The 23,846-nt window shown below is 39.6% G+C and overlaps 1 protein-coding gene across 12 annotated transcripts in view; it reads right to left on the bottom strand.

Annotated features, from left to right (window-relative positions):
- Window positions 1-23,846, bottom strand: part of LOC107053500 — a 115,936-nt gene that overhangs the window by 71,347 nt on the left and 20,743 nt on the right. For 9 of the 12 annotated variants that reach the window (XR_005860252.2, XR_006939349.1, XR_005860251.2 and 6 more), the window contains one exon: window positions 2,034-2,098. Coding sequence is in view for 1 of the 12 variants with exons in the window: in XM_046942089.1 (XP_046798045.1) it covers window positions 2,034-2,098 (65 nt within the window). In the remaining 11 variants the exon portion in view is untranslated. Of the gene's footprint in view, window positions 1-2,033; window positions 2,099-2,207; window positions 2,304-22,563; window positions 22,702-23,846 lie in introns of those variants that run through there. The other 3 variants (XR_006939350.1, XR_006939351.1, XR_006939354.1) reach the window with 2 other exon arrangements.

Genomic DNA, 23,846 nt, shown 5'->3' with positions numbered 1-23,846 from the left:
TCTAACAGGATCTTCTGAATGCTGAGTGAGAATGGGTTGTTATAGACATGCACTTGTTACTTCAGAGATGAGGTTATATATGTTAAGACCTATGTTGCTCAGGTATTAATGTAATATTATGAAATAAAAGAGCTGGCTCTCTGCAAAAGCGAACAAAAAAGTTACACATAAGTTATTCTAAATCACAGAGGGCCAGTTGTTGCAGGTTTGCAGGTTATTCAGAAATAACTGCTGTATTACATTGACAAAAGAAGAAACCTCAAGGGCTTGCTCTTTACAGTTGTGTGATAGGAACTTAAAGTGTGCCTGCTGAAAAATGAGCTAGCTAACAATGGGAGCTTGGCAGCAACCTCACCATTTATAGAGAAACCGTCTATCTAGTACGATCTGTATAAAATAGACCTTGCTTAGGTTAGGGAAAGGTCACAACATATACAAAGTTTGGATAGTCTAAATGCGTTACTCAAAACTAACTCTCCTGTGTATAGTAAATATTATTTGAAGCTGTATTATTAAGAACATGTCAGGATTCAAAAGATTAAATAAGGAAGATGTAATTATGAGCTAAATAATAAACAGAGCAGTTTTAGTCCCCCTTGTGTTTTTCACTTTCCTGCTATTGTTTCATATATGGCTGTTACACAAAGAGCAGCTTAGGTCAGCTACTATAAATTATGGTTTTCGTACAATAGTAATCTACTAAAATTATTTCAAAGCTGGATCAAAGAGCTTCAAAAGACTTTGTGGAAACTTTTCCACATAATAAAAAGAGTTCATTTTTATGTCCTATTTTTATCAAGATTCCTTTCTTGATTTAGATTGTATCTTATAGTACTCAGCTAGCTGTGTTGACATTATGCTGTTGGAACACAAGATCTGCATAATTTATTTGCAGCCTAAAATAATATAAAATAACCTATTTTTAAATGCATTACCTGGTACGTTTTTCAGGCTATGGTTTTTTTTTTTTTTAAGTTGACTTAAGTGAAAAGACTTATTATTACAGAAAAAAAACAAGACTTCAAGTAAAGTTTTACCTGACTTTCTTCCCTTCACAGTATAAAGATCACACTCGCAATTGCTGTAATTATTTGCAATAATAGCAATAGTTCTGCCCAGCAGCTTTTAGCTGACATCATGTTCTCTAAGACATCAGGCTCTCTTCCTGGACTTTCTCCCTCACTCCTGGCTTTCACCTAATGTGAACAATCACGTGTCATCTGCACAAATCCATAGATGTGGCATTGTGATGTCAAAACAAAATGAAATGTCAATGCAAGTGCATGGAGACAAAGTAACAATATTGAAACTATGTCAGTGTGCATCTACAGAGACCATGTTACTCTGTCAGGGTGATTTTAGGAAGATCACTTTGAAATGTTAAAATGAAATGAAACTAAGTCAATTAGGTAATAACAATTGAGGTTCAGGGATTAATTGAGGGCCTAAGGTGAAGCCAGTGACCATTAACCCCAGCTGGTTATTAATTCTTGGAGAAATATCCTTTGCTAAGGTTATCCTCATTTCAAGGAGGAGTTTTTTTGCCTATATTGTGCAATACTTTCCAGTGTTGCCTCTAACAACAATACCACATAGGACATTATAAGACGTGTTAGTGCTAAGTTAAGTTTTCATAGACAGTGAATCCACCTAGTACCAGCAAGTACTTTTTAAATAGGTATAATGACATTTTAAAAATTTACCTTGATGTTCTGTACCATGTTTACCTCTAAGAACTTCCTAATTTAAATAATACAAACAAGGAGATTCTCACATTTACACAGCATCTGCCACCTGCATTGCACAACTATTCATCATAAAGCAGGCATGTGAAGCAAACAAGAGTTACAAGACTTTCTCCAACAGTAATGGTATTAAATAATTATTTCTTAAGAATGCAAGACTATCAGCAAGTCAAGCTTACATACTTTACATAAGTTCAGGCTTCCAAACTATGTGAATGTAGCATAAAGACATAGATGCAACTTATGATGCATAATATTCATTCAGTACTATCAATGAGCAATTCTTACCTGGATCAACATGTTTGATCCAATGGGCTGTGTTCACATCTGTAGAGTCTCCCTGGGTCCCCGCCCTAGGGAAAAAAATGAGATTGAAATAAAATTGTTTTGTGTATTTATTGATTTATTTATAAACATACTTACTACATATGATAATTATTACTACTAATAAAAATCAACTACCGTTTCTTTTACAGAAGTCATTGTTATTTGCTTGCTGTTTATAAGATGTCTTGGTAGAGGTCTTCAGAAAAGGGCAACAACTGTGCACATATCCCTATCTAACAGAGTGGTATTCCATGTTTAAGTGGTGAGGTGTGTACAAAGACATTTCTGTGAGTTGACAAGTAACAGCAACATTGACAGGCATGGCAGGGACAAGTGGATGAGCTGTACACTGAGAAGCCTGCACAGGGCTCTGCATAGAGCCAGCAGGTTTTAGAGCTTGAACTGTTCTTTTCTGGGCTCTATCTTCAGTGTGAAGCTAGAAGTGCTTCAGAGGTGTTACAAGCATTTCTTAAAGCACTTTGAAATTTTCAGCAGAAGACTGCTGTGGGAATTGCAAGGTTTGTTGTTAACAGAAAACAAAAGTGGTATAGAAATAACCCACCCACCCCCACAAAAAAATCCATTTAGGTTCTCCATAACAGGCATTCACATCACACTCTCCATTTTGTACTCTGCCTCAGTCTGTTTCCATATGCACTTTAAGTATCTTCAATGTGTTTGGCATTGCATTACATAGAAATGAATAAACACTTTTAGAAAAAAAAATGGTCTGGCTATACAGCTTGAAAATAATTGTGTAGGCACAGGTGGATCTGGAGACGCAGTTCCATCTTTCCTGAGACAAGTCCAGCTATATAGATCAGCCTAAACATCTATTCAACTTATTCTTAAAAAAAAATCCAGTGATAGAGATGCTCAGAAAAATTAATAATCCATCTTTATTTGGTTAGGAAAAAAATCATCTACTGTCTTAACTTTTTTGCTATAAAATAACCTCATTAGATCAATCAGATCAACTAGATCTCATCCAATTCTAAATGAATAGAGACTCCGGCAGCTGCATTTTTTCTCTGACCTTCACCACATTTGAGTATTTTTCTCTCAGCTACAAACCTCAAGCTCTTCCAACATTTTTGTGAAAAGTTTTGAGATTTATTATCATAGTTGTTGCTCTGCAGTGGCTTCTTCCAATTTGTCTATTACTTTGTTCTGCTTTTAGAAATACAGTGCCTTATTTACAAGATCCCTGAAAATATATTCCCATAACGACAAGTTAATGACTTCTATTTAGGCTGGGGTTCTTTATATTGCCCACATGCAGTTTCTCCTCAAGTCATCGTTTCTTCGTCTAGTTCTTTTCCTGCTCAAAGACTGTTGTTAATACATGTAATGCTATAATGTAATGGAAAGTACTGTGATAGTAGTGGGGTGGCACAATCCTAGGCTGCAGCAAATGAGGACAAGCCCAAATGCAGCAGCTATAGACACAAAAAGGAAGAAAAACTGATTACCTTTGGAAAGCCTGAGGTACACAGAAATCTCCACAGAAATACCCTCACTTCCACTGCCAACCCTTAAATGAGGTCTGAGAAGGAGTGGATCCTGGCTCCAGCCCTTCTGCTCACTCAGGTGCTTTGCCCTGCCTTCTCACCAGGTGCTCAATCACTGTTTCAGACCATGACTTAGCATTTCCACTACAATGCATTTTTGGAGTGCTATCTTCATAGAATCCTGAGTCGGAAGGGACTTTTGAAGTCATAATGTAATACCAGACATCAGAGACATGCGAGTTACAGCCTAGTTTGGGAAATAAACACTTACTTAAAATATGTAAATAGAAAGACATCTGCTAAATGGATCCCAAAGCAGCAACAAGTTCTTTCACCTAGGTGCATATTTGCCACAAAGCTCCAGGCTCTGAGTTCCTGTAGTTGGTTTGACTGTTTTCATGAACCTATTACTGTTGATCCAAGTTCTCAGCTATACTGATGAGCTGATGTCAATCTTGCAAAATGTATGAGGCTTCCAATGATACAAGTTTTCCTGTACTTTCCTTTCACCCTGACCTTTCTGTAAGTTTTGCAGTAGGAAGCCAAAGGGGTAAAGAATAGTATGAGTGGGTTGTGCTCCAGCAAGCCACAGCCCTGGGAAACTCAGTGGTTTCTGGTCTGACAAGCAAATGTGTCAGAGGAATGTGAGATAGTAAGTGTCACAGGCTGGGATTTGTCTCCTATCTACCTAATCTGCACTGTCCTAAGACTGAAACAACCCTGTCCATGAACACTTTGCAAAGCAGTTTTTTGTTCCTTGACCAGAGACAGATACTTACTCAAATAAAGCTAGTCATAACTACAGGCAGATTAAAATAGTCTCCCGGATTCAGGCAACAGGGGGAGGTTTAATTTTGTCTAAGATGAGGTATGTCTTAGCTTGCAAAAACATAACACTGAAGACTCTATTTGGAGTTTTATTTACTCCTTTTAGGCAGTCTTTAGTGTGGCATTTGCAGTCTTCCTGTCCCACTTCACAAGCTGTGCATCCCTCCCCTTCATTATTACTCAGGCACATCACCTTATTTATACATAGCATTCAGTTTGTAAGAGCTCTGTCAGGAGTGCTCAGCAGACTGCAAGCTGGATTTCTCATCCTTCTTCCTCTCTGCCCCAGATGATGTGAAGGGGGCTACAAGTCTGTTTCTGGTTTCTTTCTTATCCAGCCCTGCATTGCTAGATTAATCTGAGAGAACTGGTACAGCTCTGCTGGCATCTACGTTCAGGAGATCATGCTGATTTATGGTGGCTGAGGATTACCCGCATTATTCTTACATAGGGACTGTACTTCATTCAGCCTTACATCTTCTGCTGAGGTCCTGGCATGTTAACAAGCCACCTTTTCCAAAGTAGGCAAGGTAATTAGGTCCCGCCCTACTTTCTGGTGCATCCTCTAAAGGTTACAGTGACCTTTACTAACAGTGACAGTCTGTTTTGCTATCCTTGTGCCACAGCAAGTGCAGCAGAAAGCACTAGCACAATAAGCAGCAAGTGTAAGCTTAACTTCTCATGCTTAAACAGTGAGCTCAGAATTGCTGTGTTCCCCAGTGCTCTTTCACCAATGAAACTGCTTCACATTTCCCCTGTAGTCTTGTTTTACTCAGTATTTTTCCCCAATGTATTAACAATAAAATTAGGACTGAAATATATTTAAGAAAGTACTGTATCATGCATCTTGCTACCTGCTCCCCCATCCTTCTCTGCTATACTAGTTCAATCCAATTCTTATTTCAGAATCAGCTACCCAACACAGCTCTGCTTGTTTCACACAGAGGAAACAGCAGCCTCCCTTTCCCCTACATTCACCGTGCACAAACGCTTTCTTGCAGTGCAGGGACTGCCCCAAGGAGCTCCTCCACACACAGAGCAGGACTCCCAGGAACATTCTAGAGTAGCCAACAGTGACACCTCACAACATTCATGTACGCAAGTTACGCTTTTAAATGCTAGCCAGACAAATATATCGCCACCTACCCACTAATGGTGTTAAAGCAGAATGTTACAATAGACTTCCTCTGTCTATGTAGCCCTTGCCCAGTAAGCCCATAAGTGATGGCTTCCTGTTTTTATAAATACTAACAGCTACATTGCAAAGTGTTTTCTGATGTCTTGGCCTCATATTTCCTCAAAGATATCAAAAAGTATTTTCCTGAATTCTTTAGCAAGGTGTGTTTGATGTGAATCAAAATCAAAAAGGAACAAAGGAAAGGGCCCACCATAGGGATGAAATCCTAGGTTTGAGCCCAAGCCTTAATAGTCCAGAGACAGAAGAACCAAAATATAACTCTTCAGTTTGATAGATATTGTTCTCAGCATCTAGTCTTATAGCACTGAATCAGCAATAGGATTGGAATCGTAGAACGGCTTAGGTTGGAAGGGACCTTAAAGTTCATTGAGCTCCAACCCCCTGCTATGGGCAGGGTTGCCAACCACTGTCCTTAGTACCATACTCAGCAGAAAAAGGAGTTAACCATGCTGTCTTAAAGTCTGAAAGCAGTTTTACAGCATGCTCCCATTGTCTGCAGCCTTACTCTGGTTTCTCACTGTCTGCCTCCTCACTGTGGTGCGTTCTCTCAGCTCCACAGGTCCAGATTGAGAGGCAGCTTGTGAGACTTATACACCAGCTAAATACTTCCCATTTGCCAATGTGTGAAAAATTGAGATGTTTTTAAATAATCATTTCAACATCTAGCTTGCTTTCTCTAAAGTGAGAAGGATGTAGAGGGAAAGTTCCATTGACCACAAGATTGGACTGTTTTCTTCTGAAATATCCTTGATTGAGTTTGTCTGCTTAAGTTGTGGAACCAGGTTGTCTCTGCTGTAAATCAGTACTCCTGCATCAACTTCAACTTGCATACTTATTTGCTGATTTGCAATTACTAAAGCTCTGATGATGCAATTTAAAAGCCAGTGCTTGGAGAAGGAGCACATAGCTGATATAGTCCCTACCAAAAACACCCCAAGGTATGTATTACAGGGTACTGGCAAGTTTTAGGTATGCCTGAGTGGCACAAAGTATGCTGTATGGCAGATGAGCACACTGAAGATATTGAGATTTGTCATGTTATAAAAGTTATCTTTGAGCTGATAAAGTTACCTGTGTGCCATTGTTTATCTAGTCAGAAGTGCATATAAACTATTGTTTGAATTTAATTAAAGTAAAAAAAAGAAACCTGCAGCTTTCAGAGATACAACTGATTTGTTCCAGAATTGTTCTCTGGCTGATACAGCTCACTGTAAGATTTTGTTTGACTTTTAAAACATATTTCTTGAGTCACTGAATTCATCAGACCACAAAAGTGCTGAACAGTTTTCAAATAACAGTGCACACTGATGTCGAGCTGCTTGCAAGACACAGATCCACCATTCTTCCATTCTCCTAAACATATGAAAGCTAGACAAGTGTCTAAGGAGGCTAAGGTATGGCTGACCTGAACCAAGGAATGAAGGCATATGCGAGTGCCTTATAACGCACTTTTTCCCTTCTTCCCATATTCCATTCATCCTTACGGTGAACCTACCACTTGAAGTTTCTAAGACAGAAGTTAATGCAAACACTAGGTGGCCAAGACCAACACAGCCAGAGGCCTGGAAATGTCATCAGAAAGTCCGTTCACAAAATACCTCCAGATTCAGAAGACACTTATTGATGGCACAGACTGAATGTAATGGAGTTACAAAGATGCAGTTAATACCAAAGACAGCCAGGACTTCCACTTCTAGCCTAATGTGTGAAGTGAGAAGATGAGAAGTAGACCATCAGAACCTGCAGCAAACTATTAGACACACACTTGCAAAACATCCTACTTGCAAAACTAGCAGGTTTATTACATAAATAGTTCAGACAGAATGAATGCAGAGACCTCTCAATTGAAAAAAGAAATGAGTTTTTAAGGAGTCTCTTATCTCTAGCTAATCAGATGTCAAGATAAAAAGCCCAACAAGTATGATAGTAACAAAAAATAAAAAGCAGATACCGCTTGCCTCAGGTTCTAGATTGATTGAGAGCTAGAATTTATACAGTTGATTTGTGCTAAACAAGTTCTACTCCTCCGAGTGAATCAAAGTCATACTGAATGCAGCTGAAGCTGTATGGATTCAGGATGCTTTCCTGGCTGCACCATCTGGAACACATTACTGGTGTAGTCCACAACTACTGTATGATGCTGTCCTTCAGCTGTGCTGTTGTCAAGTACACAGACAGGCTTCAGACCTAATAGCAATTCCATCTGGGACAGACTTCTAGAAATTTCAAAGGTTTATAGCTTGAAGCATAAAATCATTGTGTGAAACTACACATCCAGTTACCTTATCTGAGACCAAACAACCTAGTTATACAGAGCAATCTAGGAGAACAATTTTGACCATGAAATGTGTACAAAGCCATAAACTTTGTGACTGTGCCTGTCTTCAACAGCCCACATGATGAAGCTGAGAATAGCAGAGTTAATAATAGCTGCATGACCCCGGTGTGCTTCTTACCTTGTTACACACTTTGGAAGGTATTTAACTTCACAGCTAATGGAGCAGATGGACTATAGTAACCAGGCTGGAGGGGATCACAGCTGACAGCCTCCAAGTACAATTCTAATAATAGGCCTGTTACAGGAATAATAGATTAAATACCTGCCCCTGACTTCAAGGTGTACTTGTGTTGTTCAGATACACACATCTCATGCTGAGAAGTCTTAGCGAATAACATGTGTCCTGCTACTATTATTTAAGGATTGGCAAATTATTCATCTGACATAAATAATCTCACAACATTTAAGGCATTCGTTTTCTTGCTGTTACTGACACAGGTAAACCCAGCCATTAAAATAAAGATTATTGCCAAAGACTGCTCTGCAGTAAAGCACAAAGGGCAGTGCCACAGCTTCTAGATTCCATTTGTAGCTGTGCTTCAAAACTTCAGTGTTTTGCTTTCTTGGTTTACCACTTGTTTGAGTTGTTTTGTTTTTTTTTCCCCCGTTTCTTTGTTTCCCAAAACATTGAAAGGCAGTGTTATGCAGAAGAAACCAAAATATTTGCATTCTATTTTTGTACTTATGTACTGTGACACAGTTTTCTCCAAGGCAGAGTCAGGTTGCTACATACTGGATCTGAAAACAACAAATAACCAGCACACAGATTTGTGTCTTAGATTGCCCAGTGAAATTCACTACTGTTCACAGACTTTAGTACTTTAAATGTTCTAGGCTCCTCTCAGCTCTAAGGAGTGTTATACAAAACTCTCTAAATTAATTCAGTCCTACCACTGATGTTCAGTGGTGAATATTGCACAATTAATTTAGAAAGACAGGGACTATAGTTTCTAAGCACTATATAACAATACATGACAACAAGGTATCTGCTACAGTATATAAATTCCAAGAAGTTATTTGAAGAATAATGAGTGGGACTTTTCTAGTACAGTCAGCAACAGCTTAAACTCATCTCTTCTAGACATCATCTAACTAAAATTCCTGTGGAATAATTGTTAAGCCAACTAACACAGCCTAAGTACCTACAAGTCCTTCACTAGTAAACAGACAATTCTATCAGATACAGAAAATAGAGCCCTCTCTCAATATACTTGTATGCAAAGGCCTTCTTGGTATCAAAAAGATGCAAGTAGGACTTCAATCCCATGGGCACATTTAAGAGTCTTCGTAGAATCATAGAACCACTAAGGTTGGTAAAGATCACTACAATCATCTAGTCCAACAGTTGACTGATCACCCTCTATGCCCATTAAACCATAGGCCTCAGTGCCACTTCTACCCTTTTCTTAAAAAAGAAAGAAAAAGATCATTGTCCGCCACAGTCATTTTTATGCACAAAACTCAAGCTCTGTGGGTCTGAAAGTGAGAAACAGAATGAGAATCGCAGTTCTGTGTCAGGTATGTCTTCAGTCAAACCTAACCTTATCCTTCACATGGAGAAAATCAAATACATATTAATGCACTTACCAAAATGCCACTGTATAAGAGAAGGAACAGCAAATTACTCTGCTCCCATAGGTTTTCTATAAGGACGAAGTTGCTATCACCGTTGTTCAAGTAAAGATTGACTCATCATACGTAGGTCTGCTTTTTGATTCACATATAGACAAAGCCCCATAGGAAAGTTTCTGCAACTTCAAGATTCTAGTCAAAGAAGCCTGAATGAGATGGGGCAAGGTGATGGTACAGCCAAGATACTTTGGCTTGGGGGGAATTCTGATGTAAAAGCCATGGTGTTGGTTGCACTGAACACCTGCAAAGTGAGCTTGTGAAACCAGGATGAGACAGAATGGTGCTCTTAGTTTAAGACATCTAGACAAATTCCTTTTAGATCTGACCTTTAAGGGAACTAAGACAAGAGTGTCCAAAAGAGAAAACAAATAGACTGAACTTTCGTCTCACTAGCTTTTCATCTCACTGCTTGATGTTTCTAGTGAAATGGGAGATGTTTCCATATCAGTGAATATTTTTCACATTATAAAAGTTACATAACAATACTCTAAATAGAAATACTATAAGTTTAGGGGATCTAATTCTCTACCTCTCCCTGACACTCAAAAGGATGTCCAGTTTCAGCAGGCTTCTTCAATGCCTTAGCCTAAGTAGACTGATTTATAAACAGATCAGCCTGTTTCCTCCAATATTCAAAGATTCACAAGCCTTAGTTCCTGTACATTTGTTTGCCTTTCAACCTTCCTAGTCTCTTCATGCTGAAATGCAGTCAGAACACCCCTAGTTTCTCCATTTACCATAGCTCATTTCTTGAGGAGGCCCTGCTGGTTTAACAGGCAGACATCAAAATCACAATGGATCTTAAATGGCATTTTCTGAGTATGCCTTCTGTTCAACCCTTCTGAGTTCACCCAAACACGTGCAGTTCTTGCATGATTCAACAGTATTAGCAGTAAGGAGATATTCACCACATAAGCAAAAAACTGCAAGCTTGAAAACAGTCACTTCACTTTTCTGTAGTTTGAGAAGTGAAGTCTAGCACAGCAAAACAAAAAAAAAGGAATCAGATCTACTTTTAATCTGTGAACAGCTCTCTTGATGAAATCTGTCATGTTTCTGGCTTCTTTTGTTCCTTGTGAAAAGAGCAAAAATGTTATTTTTTCAGAAAGAATTTCCAAATGTTTTGTCTTTCTTAATGTTTCTTTATGATACGGTTCATCACTGCAGGCAAATCTGTCTCATTCGTTAATTTTTCTGTTGTCAAAACAACGTAACCAATAGTTTATAACATCACAAGTCTTGGACATCAATCATAATATAGAGACTCCCCATTATGTACAGGATTGTCTGTTCTGGTATGTTTGAAAGCCCAAACATGACTGGTTATACATTAATCTGCTGCTACAAACAGCATAATATTCTGTATTGCAGTAGTCTATTAATGGCATATGAAATTCTGTGTTGCTTTTGTCACTACTTGTAGTTTTCCAGCTGGCATGAAATTAATTGCTAAGCTCACATATATTTTAATGCTTTCTGTGAATTTCACGTCTGATGGAGGATTTGGCAAGTCCTCTGAAGTTTGGGTTTTTTCCAGCGCAAGCACCTCCCAGCAATAACCTGTAAGCCATGCAGACAGAAAACACAGGACTGGTCCACCACACTGGGCAGAAAATTTCAGTTTTGTCACAAGGAGTATAGCACTCACAAACCTCACTGTTGTAGGCACTTCTTTATCTTTCATCTGTCTTCCTCTTCTTTACCTGACAGGGTCTTATCAGATGCTTTCTCACTAGCCAAAAAAAATACAAGATGGAACTTCTCTTGAAACTATCATCCCTGACAGGACATAGCCACTAACCTGGCTTAGCTGAAGAAAGCAAGTAACAAGAGTAAGGGAAACACTGATTTGCTTTTCTTCCTGTTGATAAAGCTCCACAACTATTAAAAATCTCTTTCCTCTAACTGGTTGTGATGGAGACAGCATATTGAATTAAATACTACAGGATAGTACCACAGGAGTGTTAATTGGAGTTCTGTTTTGTTGTTTTTTTTTTTCTCCCCTCTTTTAAGTAGAAAACTGTGGTTTTTTTTCCTCCAGTACCCAATTCCTGCCAGCCCATGTTCCCTCATTATGAGTTATCTGCAGCTTCAGGACATTTGACTGGGGATGTTTCCTTCTACTGCTCCTAAAGAAGGTCCTTACGTCATTGATATGCCTATCCCTGATGTTGTACACATGCAGAAGATAACTTCAGTTACAGCTATAACACTTGTGAAAAAAAGGTAAGCAGTAGCCAAACTTAACCAAAGAAAAAGGAAAGGGAAAACTAATGTTCACCACATGCACTGTCTTGAGAATTCAGATTAACTTTGTGCTTTTGTGCTGCTCTTTTGTTTTGGAAAAATGTGTAAGCCGTGATTTTAAATCATTTATAAACTCCCTGGCTTTAACTTAATATACACTGACTGCATGAGAGCACAATTTTAACCTTAAACTGGAACACTAATAAAATCCCTACCTGATACCAGATATGTTTTATTTCCGTTTTTATTGCATTATTATTCCAGTGGATCCCAAGCACGTCTGATTGAAGTTACCATAAGAGTTCCAAATTCGAATTGGATATGCAACCAAATAAACCCCATTGCTCACAACAGCCTTGAACTCTGGGAAATTCAGACCTGGATCCAGACTTTGCAGCTGGACTCCATTCCTGCCTTAAATATAAAGTAAAATCGAAGTGCATTGTGACTGCACACATTGTTTACAGGAAACATTCAATTCAGCATACTTTGGTAAGTGTTCCATCCTTTAATTATTCCCAAATTCCGACCTAACTGTTCACACTGATATGTATATTCAGACTTTTGCTGCCTTTCTGAACCAACTGTAACTTCAGCATGCACGCATCACTTCTCTACAGAATAAACATTGTGGCAGTGATCTGAATCCCAAGTTCTCCCAACAACTGTTTTACATCTGAGTAATTGCACCAGCAGTAGTGGGGTCACCTCCTTGTTTATATGGGGGAGGGATGCAGTTGCAATTGCAGCCCATGACTATATCATACAACATGAAAAGCCTTTGGGCTATCCTCTCAGCTGGTATAAATAAGCAGAGCTCTATTGGTTTCTGGGTGAATGATATTGTAATTCAAATCAGAACCATGGTGTTTGTTTATTGCATAACAAAGTATCACAGAAGTGTGTGTCTTAAGCCTTAAAGCACTGCTCTCAAGGACTGCAAAACCCAAGAATCTGAGCTTTGATTTCAGTGACTCCAGTGAAGCTATGCCTATTTATTTCAGGACTGCAGTGCTGATGTGCACCAGCTGAGAATCTGCTTCTAACTCCTAGATGACAGCAGAACTCAGCTACAGAAGAGGGCAGGAGTGGGAATCAGCCAGAGTACAGACCTCTACTGCTGATAAATAGGTATCAGCCATCTCTTAAACACACAAATATCTCTCTCTCTCAAAAGGAAGACCAGAGAATTAGCAGAATTAGAGAATAAGCACATGGGAAAAAATATGAAGGCTCTTTCCTTAAGGAATCTCAGACACGTGTGCTTTGTTTGGCGTTGTAATACAAAGCATTTTCACTCTGAAAAACACCTCACCAGTTACTCACTGTAGGTATTCACACATACAGTCCTTGTGATTCAGAAGAAACTCCCACCTAAAATGCCTTTCAGGACAGCCCATGCAATCAGTTACCTTGCCATCCTATGCTCAGTTAGCAGAAGAACTCACCCTCTCTTCAGCACACCCAAGAAATCCCAAAGCAGTCAGTAGGAATAAGCTCAAAGGACAGTTTCTTCCCATAGCACTTCCATGCCATTCATCCCCATGGGACACAATGCAGTATGCAGAATCACTTTGCTTCACAACAATTATGTAAGAGAAATCACATGTGGTATGAACAGAACATATAACAAAGAGCAGCAGTATTATATTCAAATAAACCACTGGTTGTCAAAACTAATAACTTATTTACTGTAGTGGACTCGATAAGTTAACAGGTCCAATGAACCTAATGATTTTATTACCCACTTCTTTTTTTCTGCTGCTCTTCATTGAGACTGGAGCCAATTTTTCCCAGGATTCATGTTTATGCAATCCCAGCATATTGTTATTTGCTACTTTCTGCATCATCATTTTGGCATTCTGAGGAGAGAAGACGATGACGGTTCTGTCTAAATGTTAAGGGAGGGGTTATCACTGACATGGGAGATTATTAGGTTTGATGCAATATAGAGAACATTCACAGTCAGAAAACAGCATCTTTCATTTTTAGGAATGGAGGTAATTGTGCTTTGTGACAGTGCACATCCTTAAGATGTTATGTATCATCGCGTACTTAAAAAAGCAGTACACTTTTCATTGATCTTTCAGTTTCATTTTGATTTAAAATGCAGATCTTTCCCTCCATTGAAATCTTATCATTTTTATTTTAAAATGTTTCGGAAAAAATCCATTTCAGACACATGCAGTGCCATAAATTACTTTTTGTGGTTGAAACAGTATTCGCTTATGTCATGGGCTGAACATCCTCCTTTAATAGAATGCTATTTATTGCCACCAGCTGCGGTGCTTAGCTAAGAAAGTTCTTGACACTGGCAATTGCTTTTTCAGCACCAATGCTTCCAGCTGCTAACAGGGGCTTCTCTCTCCAATTGCAGCCACCCCTCTAAAACTGTTCCTTCTGGCACACAGACAGCTCCTGTCATTGTTACCGGGCGCAGGAGCTGGGGAAAGGGATTCAACCTGAACCCACAACTGGATGAGCTCTGAAGACAATCTCCTACATATTTTAGAGGCCTTGGCAAATACCACTGACTTGAAAGCTGTCAGACACATTCAAGAAGTTTATCATCAGTAATGAGGAGGTTCCAAAATTAAGATGCATGTTCAACTTGTGATCAAAAGATGCTTTACATATCTAGCCTCAGATTTAGTGAAAACAAAACTAGGCACCAATCCTTTTCAGTAGGCATCAACCACATATTCACTGGTCTCTGTTTCATTAGGCTTCAGATCAGAGAAAGCCAGACAAAAGCAATTACTCTTCCTCTCAAGGACTGTTACTACTCCGCACAAGCACAGCACTGCCACTTTCTTCTGCCTATGTCAATCAGGAGCACTAAGGAGGAGGAGGAGAGAAGTGGCAGTGGCACCAGGTGTCCCACTGAGCAGCAAGGGTACTGTGCAAGGTAATTCTGTGAAGTGTCAGCACTCACACAGCTCCTGTGTACACTATCAGTACAATACCAGGGTTTGCATTTGTATGCATGCCTTACTCACAGCTGCACTCCCAAGAAGTCATCGCGTGCAACTGGTTTCCACTAAGCAGCAATCAGTGGCTGGAGGAGGCTAAACTATTTAGCATGGAAAGAATTCCTCTCCTCCCTCAGAAAAGAAACATCCAGTAGGTCAAAGAGGAAGGCTTCTCTGCAGTATAGCAGGGATGCCTGTTATACAGATGCCTGAATCACTGCAATCTAGAATATCTGGGGGAGGAAGGGTGGGAGGAGCAGGCCCTGAGCTTTCAGTTTTTCTTTGCTCAAATATACATGTACATAAAAACATGTATATTTGAAAAACCTAGAACATTTCGACTCTACAATGAGTCTAGTTTGATTCTGCCACCTAGTTAACTGGCAAACATTTTCAGTCTTCTTATTCTCTATGAAAACTAATACACGTAGGTTGTTCTGTTTCTTTTAGAGACAGATTACAAAAAAATCTAATCACTTTTCTGCCCACAATACAATACCTTTAAGTAGTCAGAGTATATAATAGATCCAAACGCTGGAGTTATTTATAGGTCAGCATACAGTTAGTCTTTATTACTTACCTTGCCCCTAAAAAAACCCAAAACAGCTACTAGCAAGTTGCTTTTCCCCTTCACATTTCTAAACTGAAGATATATACATTTTCTTACAAATGAGTAAAAAAAACAGTACAGCAATTTGACTATAAGCAATAACTGTAACTCCACAAATTTCATAAAGCACTTAATGAAAATCACTCTTTTCTCTCCATCTGTATTCTCCTTGGGATGTAATCTGGACCTTACTCTGCCCCATATTCTGATGCAATGCCAGTATCCACTTCTCCATCACTGGAGGAGGTCTGTTCCACTACACTGACCCTATTCTAGCCTCTTCTTAGCTGGAAGTGCAAGACCAGAGATGCGATAACAAAGTCATAAAGAACAGGGCCCTTAAACAGCTCTTCTCTGTTCCAGCTGGACTTCCGCCAACTCAAATGGATGAGTGAGGGCCAAAAGACATTTTAGTGCAACTCCGTATTTAAGGCTAAATTATCCCCTGGATGACCCTAGAGTCAATTTACGGGTGTAGAAACTAATGTACAGTAGAGTTCAGAAAGACTCTACAGCCCAGTTTTGGAAATGACTAGACACACACGACTGGAGAGGTAACATGGGGGGGAGAGGAGGGAACACATATGGAACATTTTTTTTAAACATATTTATTCACTGTTTTGTAACAAAACCAAATAAAAAGTTTCTTGGGTATAATGGGAAATCAGAGTAAACCTGGTCTACAGATTTTAGTTCATACTATTACTGCTTAGAACAGTAATTTAACTTCGCAGACAAGTTGTCACCTGAGGAGCTTAGCAGTTCAGCAATGTAACTCTTCTTGTCCCTACAGGATACAAGTATCTGATCACATTGTGCGTACATATGCACCATGGTAGCAGTGGGGAGCAGTAGCCCCCTTAGATCCCCTTCTCCTAAGGGTCATCTTCCAGCTTTCCACAAACCAGAAGAGAAGTAAGCAAACCAGCAGGAAGAAAATCTGTATTAGCAAGTATTCCCTGTTCCTTTCACATGTCAAGAATCTTAACGGGGCAGAAAATCTGTCCAAAATGTAGAGCACATATCTCTGCTTAGTTAGCTGCCATGTTGCATGGCAATGAACTCAGTAGGACGCTTCTTTGTGCTTTCCATGCAAGTTGCTTTGCTGTAAGTTCTGGGACATTTTTTTGTAATCCTTCCTTGGTGGAGAGCAACCCTCTTCAGTATTTTATTGGGATTAGATCCCTTGAGGCTCCCTGAGTAGCACCACTCAGTACAAGTTTTGGGGACTTTTTGTTGTTCAGTCGGTTTTTATTCTCAATGCTCTAATTTTTAACTCACTATTATTCTCAGTTGATTTAAGCTGCCACAGAAAACCGTTAAGCTTTATTCAGTTCTGAAATCATACTTTGAGGAGAGACAACAGAAAAGATTCAGATTTTCAGATCAAGTCAATTGTAAATCAAATGCATAAAAACCTTTTGAATAATAATCACGCAGGTGCAGTAACATTCTCATTTTATGGTAATATTGTCTTTTCTCCTGCACATCAGAATTTGTATGCATAAATCTCTTAAATGCATCTTGAAAAAAAGTTTTTCTAAAACAACAACAACAAAAAGCATAGCCCAGAGGTTGAGAGCGGCTAACAAAACAAGTTAATGTTGTAGCTGAAGGTAGGAGTGAAGTGAAAAATTGTTAAAGTGAGTTTAGTATATTTTACTGCAATTTCAATAAAAGTTACAGTTATGACCATAAAAAAAATACAGTAAAGACAACCACATAGAGCTATATTGTCTGGCTGTTAATCCTACTCGCTTTTTTGGAGGTTTCACAACTACCCACAGCTCTCCTTTCCATGAAGCACAATTTCCCATATAAACATGATGCTTTAGTTTTTTATCACTTAAGTCTGCAACTTGGCATCACAGAGAGTGCCTGTACCTGCTCCATGGGAGCATGTACAGCACTCAGGATTCTAGCGAGGCAAAACAAACAGGCAGGAAGTTACTTTTATGTCACTAACTAAAGGAGAGCCGTGTCTCAGCCACAGCCCACATAGCAGTTGTGACTCACATCCCAAGCTCCTCCAGCATCTCAGTAAGCGCAGGTGCAAGGGCTGAAAGGCTGCTGGAAGTGCTTCCTTGCATGCAGCTGGTCAGCACGACAAGCAGAACTTTATTCATCCCCTGGAACACAGTTCCCACCAGCAGTTGGAATCAGCCACAGCACCTAACCACTGCATAAGACAACTTCTGTCCCATTCACATCACTAAATCAATTGTGCCAGATACTTAAATTAAATCCTTATAGCAACCCCAATACCAGTTTGCCTGTTGAACAGCTATGAAGAGGTAACATGTTCAGCTACCTTACAGAGGTCATTTTTATGCTGGTGATTCCAAGAGCAGAGAAGTAGGGCAAGTTTTTTTCCTGCCTTAAGCAATCTAACCATCTATCCAAGAAGCTTAACTGAGCAGCCTAATTTCTAGATACAAGCATTCAAACTTCCCATTAAGTTACTGTCAGAGACCTTCCAGAATCTTTTGTACTGACCTATATTTAGCACATCTATAGCTAGCCCTAAAAGTGAAGCACTGGTACAATTTTAAACCAGTAGCCAAGCTTTCAGCAGTAATCCAAAATGGATGCACTTTATGCCTGAGTTGCCTAACTTGAAATAGTGAATGGACCAAGTTTTCAGAAATTCTCAGGATACACCTTGAAAAGATTTGAACATTATCTGAGTGCTCCAACAACAGAGAAGCAGCGAAGCAAAAAATGTTCCTGCTTACAGTAAGTGGCTTTGATGGGTCCACTTGGGAATGGCAAGCTTGTTCTGTTGCTTTATGACAAGAACATGAACATGGCAGACATGAGTAGTCATATGTTGAAGTCTCAAAGTTACAAAAATACCATTAAAAGCAAGAGCAGCCCAAGATTAACATGATCCAGACCAAATAAAAGCATATATCATGCAGGTAGGATCCGACAGTACACAAGTTCACATGAGGGAAAAAAGCTCCAAATTATGTAAGGGTAAACAAAAATTCTCTCTTGAAGACTTGAAGTTGGATAGGCACCTCTGAACTGAAAGTAAAGAATGATGGGCAAATGAACAAATGAATCACTCTATTAAGAATAAAACCCGGTTTTTATAAGTTAATGAAAGTTAGGAGTTTCACATGTACTTTTTCTTCTGATTCTTGTCTATTTTATACAGTTTTGCTGTATTTCTGGATGACCAGAATAAGCTAGTCTATGTAGTATATACATCAAGACACTACTCAGGAACTGCAAGATGGTTCTGCTAAATAATTCTATCAAGGTTTTTCTTGGATGCAGCTGGAAACTCATAGTTAAGTGCATGCAATACAACAGAACGTTTGAGTACTTTTTTGGACTGTAAACTTATCTATTACAAAATTCCTGATCCAAAAACATTCCCCAGAAAATCAACTGCAGCAGCAAAGTGTACAGGAAGAAGAACACTATGTAGAATTTAACGTGAAGAATGACAAGTCAGTGTTAATGAGAGAAGAGAGTCCATACTACAGATACTCATAGCCAAAACCAACAAACTTACTTTCACTAGGACTCAAAGAATAATTTTTAATGTAAGTTCTCGCATTACCAAAAGCCACAAAAAGGAGGCTGCTAGGGTTGGAAAAGAGAAGATACTTCATCTTCAGCCAGAATACTAAGTCCATTCCAAAGCTCACTTGAGTTACTGGAAGCATTTCCACTATCATCAGTAAAATCTTTTTGTTTTTTCCATTTTATTTCATTCCTGCTTTCAATATAGAAGGGCAGGTATCTTCCATGTAGCTCCAAGAATTAGAAATGTACTCTACGTTATACTTATGAATTAATTTCATAAATATAAACATCAGTATTTTCTACAGCATTATATGTAATCCAAACCACACTTCTGAAGTAAATAAAATATAAACAGTAGAAACTGTGCCTTAATTCCACCCCTCCAATATTCCAATACTCTTCTGGGAAAGAAAAAGAATGGAAAAAATGCTTCCACAGTTTATCTAAATGCCATACTGATATTCTAGTACTCAAATAATATTATTAGTTTGAGAATAACATCGTATAGCAAGAAAAGTACAGCAGATACTAAGAAATAACAGTGATGAATGTTATTCATCAATAACACCCAGAGGAGTGCCAGGTACGCGCCAACGCACGGGAGTACAATGAGAAGTTCCAGTATGTGAGCAACTGCATCAAGACCTCCAAGTACAACACTGTCACCTTCCTGCACTCAGATGTGGTCACAGCGATGCACTTCATCCCTGACTGCCACCATCTCATCACCACCTCCAGGGACAGTTGGGTTTTTGTGCTGCACCTGAGCTCCAACCTCAACAACCGAATGTGGCAGCACCACCATCACCACAATGTCCCCCTCCCCATCCCGGCCCCACTGGCCCCCATCGGGGAGGACCTGGAGTCACCCCCCCCCAACTGCATCCTCACCAATAGAAGAATACCAGTTTTTTGTTTGTTTGTTTGTTTTTGACAGTGGGCTAATTGTTCCCAAAGTGTCCCCATCCTCTCAGATGGACACAAAGAGTGGAAGGGGAGTTCAATTTCTGGCTCCCCACAAGACCACTACAAAAAAAAAAAAAAAACCACTAACCACAACCAATATTTCTGATTGAGTTGTCCTAACACTTATAGAACTCCCATAGCTCATAGCCACCATACCCACTGCCCTGGAGAGCCTGTTCTAGTGCCCATCAGCCCATCCACCCTCTGTTGGAGGGCCTTCTCCTAACACCCAAACTAACCCCCCGTCGACACAGCTCCATGCCACTCCCTTCGTTCCCGTCACCATCACCAGAGAGCAGAGCTCAGCACTGCCCCTCTGTTCCCTTTGTGAGGGGATATAAGCCACCATGAGCCTATAGCCTGCTCTGCTCCAGACTGAACAAACAAAAGGTCCTCAGCCATCCCAATACATCTTGCCCCCCAACCCTACACCACCTTTGTTGCCCTCCTTTAGATGCTCTCTAATAGTCTTATGGCCCTGTTGTACTGTGGTGTCCAAAACTGCACACAGAGCTTGAGGTGAGCAAACACCAACACAGAGAAGATGACAGTCCCTCCCCTTGGCTGGCTGGCAATGCTAGCTTACCATTAGAGAGCTCTCACACCTAGCTTACCCAAATCCTAACCAAGAACACCACTTGAGCTGCCTTCATAGAATCAAGAGCAGCTCAGAGAAATCACAACAAAGGTGTGCATATCCCAGCCAAATCACAGAATACAGCTGAGAAGGCCAGTGCTGGCCACATTAGCCCCTGCAGGCTATGCTTACCTCAGAGCAAAGGTCAAATGGAAGCTGCCCAGCAGCAGGAAGCCTGGGGAGGATTTCCTCTTGACCTTTAAAGCCAATTACCTGCTGAGCTTCCAGGCTGTTTACTAGCGCTGCAGGGAGAAAGAAGTCTTCCTTGTAAAAGTCCTTCTCCTTAAGAACCGTGGTCTGCTTTAGTATCAACCACGTGCTGAGAGCTGCAAACAATCATGTGTTAATTGCTTAATTGCCTACCCTGGCATTACTGGGGGGAGGTTGCCCTGGGTTGGCTTTTTATGGAGTCGGGTTTAAGGCTACTCTAGTAACTATGAATAAAGGAACTCCATAAGAAAAGCCTTCTTTATCCAGAGATAAGAACTACCTGGCCCAGCCTTTCTCTCTGAGTGGCTAGCAGAGTATGTGTGGGAAAAAGCATAAAAATAGGACAAGGATTTGCTAACGCTTTTGGTAGTATAACCTCTCTGGCTTTCTGCAGTATAGGAGCTTCATTAACCACAACAGTTTTCTCTCTGTGCTTAAGTCATTGAGGTTCAAAAACAGCCAATAACAACCCCACTTTCAAGAACACCTGTGGACAAAGACTTGTATCTAGTGTATGCAGGGAACCCGACAGCTATTTACAGCCATTTAGAAGGATGAGGGAACCTATTGCCAATATGTACTAGAAGACAATGTAATAAATGTGGAGTGAAAGTTAGCATTTCAATTTAGATTATTAGAGAAAACAGCACTTCATCCATCAAATTTACATCTGTCCTATCTGAGTCTTTATCAGCATAGATCTGTGCTATGTAAGCAGAACAACAAAGGCAGTGGCAGTAGCTCCAGGAGCTGAGATAAGCTTCCACTGTACCTATATATGCATATGTGTGCTTAACATAAAAGAGATTTTATGGCCATGTAGTTCCTGCTAGTGCTAAGCATCAATCAAGCATGACGGATTACTGCATAAGATCAGGTTGTTCTTGCAAGTGGCCTGTTTCCATGAGCATAAGAACTTCACCGTCTCTGAAAGAATAAAATGATTGGAGATGGGGCTTCGGTGGGTGACAGTGCAGCCTGCTGTCCGCTCCAATATAATCTGTGATGTATGCTTGGCTCCCTGCAATGCTCTGATATGAGTATTAAGTTCACTGTTTTCTTAGTGGGAATCAGTTAGCAACACTGTGTTATATCCTACTAGAATACAAAACCATTGTGTTTAACCATGAATATGCTAGGGAGTTCATTTAAAATTCCCTTACTGTACACATCACATTTTATTTTTTCAATTAAACTGATTCAGTACAGAATACAGCATACCTATGTTTCCCTGAGTACTCTCATAGGTAATTGAACATCTGGAGGTAAAAAAAGCAACAATAGAAAAGAAGAGATAACATAGAGGATCTTCATATTATGCTGAACAAAATTCCATGCTCCCTACATGCTGCTTGAAAGAGAATATATAGAACAAGGGGTTATGAAAATGTATAAATATATTCAAGGGGAATTCTAGGGTGCCATTGCTACCATCTGCAAGACATGCTTCTTTTCTGGGGTCTAACTTCTGTTGCTTAAATAACTATAATGTAAAGCGAATGTTACATTTTTTGCTGCTACTTACACCACACACATCTCAAAGCTTTGCTTATTCTTAATGAAAATTAGATTAAAGTATTTCCTTTCCAGAATTTTTAGCATCTTCAGAAACTTTGTTTTCAATAAAAGTCCTACATCAGGACTGAGGTGGGAGAGTGTAGGGAATATAGGAGGTAGGGAGAAAGAAAATAATAGAAGAGTTGTCTGGATATTCTGTGCATGTCCTGCCTGCTGAAAGGCAGTGAAGAGTTTGTCAGTGAACTCTATAGTCTGCAGTCACTCCCCACGGTTGTGACTCTTACTTTTTTAGATACTTTGCACATAAAAGTAAAGCTGCCTCCACTGATGTTGGCTTGTTTTTGTTGGTCTTGCTCAGCGCACCACTGAGAGTCTCGGTGATCTTGCTTAATTTGCAAGAGTGTTTGCACTGATGAACTGTTCTGGAAGGAAATAAAAGTCATGAGTGAACATTTCTCCATTGCCAAACACCATTCTATTCCTTTTCATCTTCCTCTCTTAATGGGGAAAGTTAGCACAATCAGACTTACAGCTGTTACTTGCTGTGCACGTATCTATCTGTAGGTGCCTGTGTATAAATGTAAATAAACTTGATATCTGCTCTTACCTCAGTTGGCCTTAGGAGTGTTTTAGGAACAAAAGTATTACGTGAAATATGAGAGTTTGTTTCTTTTTTTAAAGATCCTTGCAGAATTGCTATGATGTAGCAGTCCTTATATAATTTTCACATACCTAATACATTTTATCTGTCTCATTGTATTTCATGAACATTAACGAATTCAGTTTCAGGAAGAAACTATGTAAAAACTGTAATGATTAGCATCATTTAAGAGATGATTTGTGTAAAAAGAGTTTATTCAGGTGTCAGTGGCAAAATGAGGCATAAAACCTGTAAGCCCTAACTCACAGGTGATTGTTAGATCACTGCTGCTTCAGAAATATCACCTCCTTACCTGTTTGCTAAGTAATATACTTAGGCATACAAAATTGAGCACTTTCCTGTTGTTTTCAGTCTTGATACTTCATTTTCAAGATTCAAACCAAACAGTTAGCCCACCTCTCCTGAACACATATATCAACATCAGTATCTGAAGATGCATTCGTAGAAAATCATTAACTCAAGTAGCAGCAGAAAAATATGACTGCTAAGAGAAAATAATGTTCTGAATTTGTTCCCATATATCCAGATGTTTTCTGTGCTTCACACACCAAGACTAGTTGTGACAAACTGCTGAAAAGGTCTGGCCAAATTCTGCTGTGAGTTTAATTGTAATAGATTGCACAACTGTGCGAAAGCTAAACTTCTGATTGAGGAATGACACTGTGCCATTGTATCATTAACAGCTGGGACCTTCCCACAGCCTACTCTATCACACTACAGAAATGGCAAACACCCCACATTTATAAAGAGGTAAAGTATAAAATAAGTTTGGATAACACCTTTTCACCATGGTACCAGCCTTCAGGAATGCAAAGAACACTTGGTGAAAGAAGCAAGTGCTCTAAACGAGGTGTGTCTGGGGAGCAGTATAATGTTATGGGCAGCTCCTCTGGTGGCCATTGCCCA

The sequence above is a fragment of the Gallus gallus genome, chromosome 5 (genome assembly GCF_016699485.2).
Source record: "Gallus gallus isolate bGalGal1 chromosome 5, bGalGal1.mat.broiler.GRCg7b, whole genome shotgun sequence".
NCBI lineage: Eukaryota > Metazoa > Chordata > Aves > Galliformes > Phasianidae > Gallus > Gallus gallus.
The sequence above is the reverse complement of the archived record's forward strand: the minus strand, read 5'-3'. Positions and strand labels throughout refer to the sequence as shown.